At 57.4% G+C, this 3,834-nt stretch overlaps 1 protein-coding gene across 1 annotated transcript in view; it reads left to right on the top strand.

Annotated features, from left to right (window-relative positions):
* LOC119955899 (transketolase-like protein 2) overlaps window positions 1-3,386 on the top strand; it is a 7,302-nt gene extending 3,916 nt beyond the window's left edge. Inside the window, exons 2-3 of the mRNA XM_038782557.1 lie at window positions 811-930; window positions 2,693-3,386. Of these exons, the coding sequence (XP_038638485.1) occupies window positions 811-930; window positions 2,693-2,865 (293 nt within the window). The 3' untranslated portion in view covers window positions 2,866-3,386. The remainder of the gene's footprint in view (window positions 1-810; window positions 931-2,692) is intronic.
* Window positions 3,387-3,834: the final 448 nt, after the last annotated feature.

Here is a 3,834-nt window from a genome sequence, read left to right as displayed (position 1 = left end):
CCCCCCCCCCCCCCAAAGCCTGTCCACCATCTACAAGGACACAAGTCAGGAGTGTGATGGACTCTCCCACTCGCCTGGATGAGCGCGGCTCCGACAACACTCGAGAAGCACAACACCATCCAGGACAAAGCAGCCCCCTCCCCCCCCCCGCTCGATCGACACGCTAACCCCCCACCTTCAACACCCACTCCCTCCACCCACCGACGCACAGCGGCAGCCGTGTGTACCGTCTACAAGATGCACGGCAGCCACTCGCCAAGGCTCCTTCGACAGCGCCGCCCAAACCCACCACCTCTACCCCCTAGAAGGACGAGGGCAGCAAACGCCACGGGGAACACCCATCCCCTGCAAGTTCCCCCCCCCCCCCCCCACCCCCCCCCCCCCCCACATACACACACACACACACACACACACACACACAAACACACACCATCCCGACTTGGAAATATATCGGCCGTTCCTTCGCTGTCACCGGGTCAGAATCCTGGAGCTCCCTCCCTAACAGCACGGAGGGTGTACCTACACCACACGGGGGGCTGCAGCGGGTTCAAGGTGGCGGCTCGCCCACCCCCTTCTCGAGGGGCAATTAGGGACGGGGAATAAATGCCGGGCCAGGCCAGCCACCCTCCCATTCACGTGAATGAATCTTTAAACAGTCCTTCGGGTGGAGGGCCTGTTCCAGAAGGCCTGACATTTTGAGGAACCACTTCCCCTGAGAACCTCCATCAAACTAAACCTTGTGGAATGTCAGAATTGTGTCCCCGCCCACCCTTGATATTTTTCTGCTCTCTCTCTCTCTCTCGACGACAGGTATTAACGTCCGTGTCCTTGACCCCTTCACGATTAAACCCCTGGACTCTGCCACCATCATAGCCAATGCCAAGGCTGTGGGCGGGCGCATCATCACAGTCGAAGATCATTATCGAGAAGGTAGAGTCTCCCTTCTGTTCTTGTCGTGTTGTTTACCAGAGGGGAGATCTGGGATTGGACAAAGTGCCTCGTGGCCAATGATAGAGAGTCATCCCACCCCCCCTGCCCCTTTGAACTGCGGTCACTGTTGTAATGGGAGCCAATTTTCTGCGCAGCAAGATTTCACTCACAGCAAATGTGATAAATGACCAAGATAGGTTCAGGAGCAGGCCATTCAGCCCCTCTCGAGCCTGTTACACAGGAATAGGAGGAGGCCATTCAGCCCCTCTCGAGCCTGTTGTACACAGGAATAGGAGGAGGTACATTCAGCCCCTCTCTAGCCTGTTGTACAGGAACAGGAGGAGGTACATTCAGCCCCTCTCTAGCCTGTTGTACAGGAACAGGAGGAGGTACATTCAGCCCCTCTCGAGCCTGTTGTACACAGGAACAGGAGGAGGCCCATTCAGCCCCTCTCTAGCCTGTTGTACAGGAACAGGAGGAGGCCCATTCAGCCCCTCTCTAGCCTGTTGTACAGGAACAGGAGGAGGCCCATTCAGTCCCTCTCGAGCCTGTCACACAGGAACAGGAGGAGGCCCATTCAGCCCCTCTCCGAGCCTGTTACACAGGAACAGGAGGAGGTCCATTCAGCCCCCCCCGAGCCTGTTACACAGGAACAGGAGGAGGCCCATTCAGCCCCTCTCGAGCCTGTTACACAGGAACAGGAGGAGGCCCATTCAGCCCCTCTTGAGCCTGTTACACAGGAACAGGAGGAGGTACATTCGTGCCTGTTACTCAGGAATAGGAGCTGCTGAATCAGCCGCCTGTGATGGAGGTGATGACTGAGGGCGAATGTTGGTGAATGCACGGCCCTCGCCCTCCCTGAGCCCAGGTTGGGGGGGCGGAGAGCGATGGGCCAGCAGACGCGGTAAAAACTTCCCCCTCCAAATCTGTACCTGTGTTTCTCTAATGGGCTGGAGGGGGTAATTGCTGAGGAACAGAGGCTGGTCAGTCGTGTTAGAGAAGGCAACCTGGATTTGAATGAGGGAAACACCCAATCCGGTCTGTTAGGATCACATTCTGCAGTGGGTTTATCTGGTGTACGAGTGGATATTGCACAAAGCAGATAACAGGCTTGTGGAGGTCGAGAGGGCCGAAGTCCACCGATCTGTCCAGGAGGCTGCCCCCCTCCTCCCCACCTCCCTATCCTCTTCAATAGATGCCGGCCATTCCCTGGGGCAGCCCCTCTCTGTCTCTGTGTCTCTCCCTGTGTCTCTCTCCGTGTCTCTCTCCCTGTGTCTCTCTCCCTGTGTCTCTCTCCCTGTGTCTCTCTCCCTGTGTCTCTCTCCCTGTGTCTCTCTCCCTGTGTCTCTCTCCCTGTGTCTCTCTCCCTGTGTCTCTCTCCCTGTGTCTCTCTCCCTGTGTGTCTCTCTCCTGTGTCTCTCTCCCTGTGTCTCTCTCCCTGTGTCTCTCTCTCCCTGTGTCTCTCTCTCCCTGTGTCTCTCTCTCCCTGTGTCTCTCTCCCTGTGTGTCTCTCTCCCTGTGTCTCTCTCCCTGTGTCTCTCTCCCTGTGTCTCTCTCCCTGTGTCTCTCTCCCTGTGTCTCTCTCCCTGTGTCTCTCTCCCTGTGTCTCTCTCCCTCATATTGCCCCCGAGTGTCCAAAGATGTGCGGGATCGGGAGGGAGGGAGTGGGGGGGTGGCGATCGCCCGTGTGTACAGGAGTGTGTGAGACTTTCACACCTCGATTTTAAACCAGTTTCTCCGTGTGTCTCTCTCGTTGCTGCAGGTGGGCTGGGGGAGGCCGTGTCAGCCGCCGTCTGTGCCGAGCCAGGGATCCTGGTCCATCGCCTCGCCGTGAGCGGCGTGGCCTGGAGCGCGAAGCCCGCCGAGCTGCTGGACGCGTTTGGCATCGACGCGGGAGCCATTGTGACCACCGTGCGTTCCGCCCTGGCTGCCTGAGACCCATTCCACGCCCATCATCCCGGAGTCCCTGCCCGTCCTGATGTCTGCCAATACAGGAGTGTTTGGGGGAGGGGAGGGGGATGCTTTTAAACTGGGCGATTGGGCAGGGTGGACCCACCTCATGCCACGTCCTGGCCGACTGACTGTTGTGCGCGCGTGCCTCCTGTCTGAAGTCGATCAGCTGGAGGGCGATGGATGTTTGACGGATCGAGCCCCACCCCCTTCTCCGCACATGCACAGTTTTTCAACACGCTTCTCAAACATTCCTGTCGCTCCTGACCACGGTCCAACTGTAACTCGCGGGCACCACTCATGTTGCTGAACTGGGTTGTCCGCTCTCCCTTACCAACCCCCCCCCCCCTGCCCCCTTTGCCTCCATGTTGGCATCTGCTACGTGGAATCCTTGGGTCCACAATCTCGGCCTCGTGAGGCTTGCCCGACGATTCTGGGCTCCAACATCGCGGCTGGGGCAGGAATGGACCGCTCTGAAGCACCAATAAAAGTTGACATTCCTTTGACCTCTTGTTGCCTTTTTTTTTTTTTTAAACCTGCTATAAATACGGCAATCAATCAGGGCAGCACGGTAGCATGGTGGTTAGCATAAATGCTTCACAGCTCCAGGGTCCCAGGTTCGATTCCCGGCTGGGTCACTGTCTGTGCGGAGTCTGCACGTCCACGTGTGTGCGTGGGTTTCCTCCGGGTGCTCCGGTTTCCTCCCACAGTCCAAAGATGTGCGGGTTAGGTGGATTGGCCATGCTAAATTGCCCGTAGTGTCCTAAAAAGTAAGATTTCGGGGGGGGGGGGGGGGTTGTTGGGTTACGGGTATAGGGTGGATACGTGGGTTTGAGTAGGGTGATCATGGCTCAGCACAACATCGAGGGCCGAAGGGCCTGTTCTGTGCTGTACTGTTCTATGTTCTAATAAGGTTGCCCTTTCTTCAGATCTCAATATTCTATTGCTCAGAGT

This window comes from Scyliorhinus canicula, chromosome 21, assembly GCF_902713615.1.
Source record: "Scyliorhinus canicula chromosome 21, sScyCan1.1, whole genome shotgun sequence".
Classification (NCBI taxonomy): Eukaryota; Metazoa; Chordata; class Chondrichthyes; order Carcharhiniformes; family Scyliorhinidae; genus Scyliorhinus; species Scyliorhinus canicula.
This window is presented reverse-complemented; position numbering and strand designations above follow the sequence as displayed.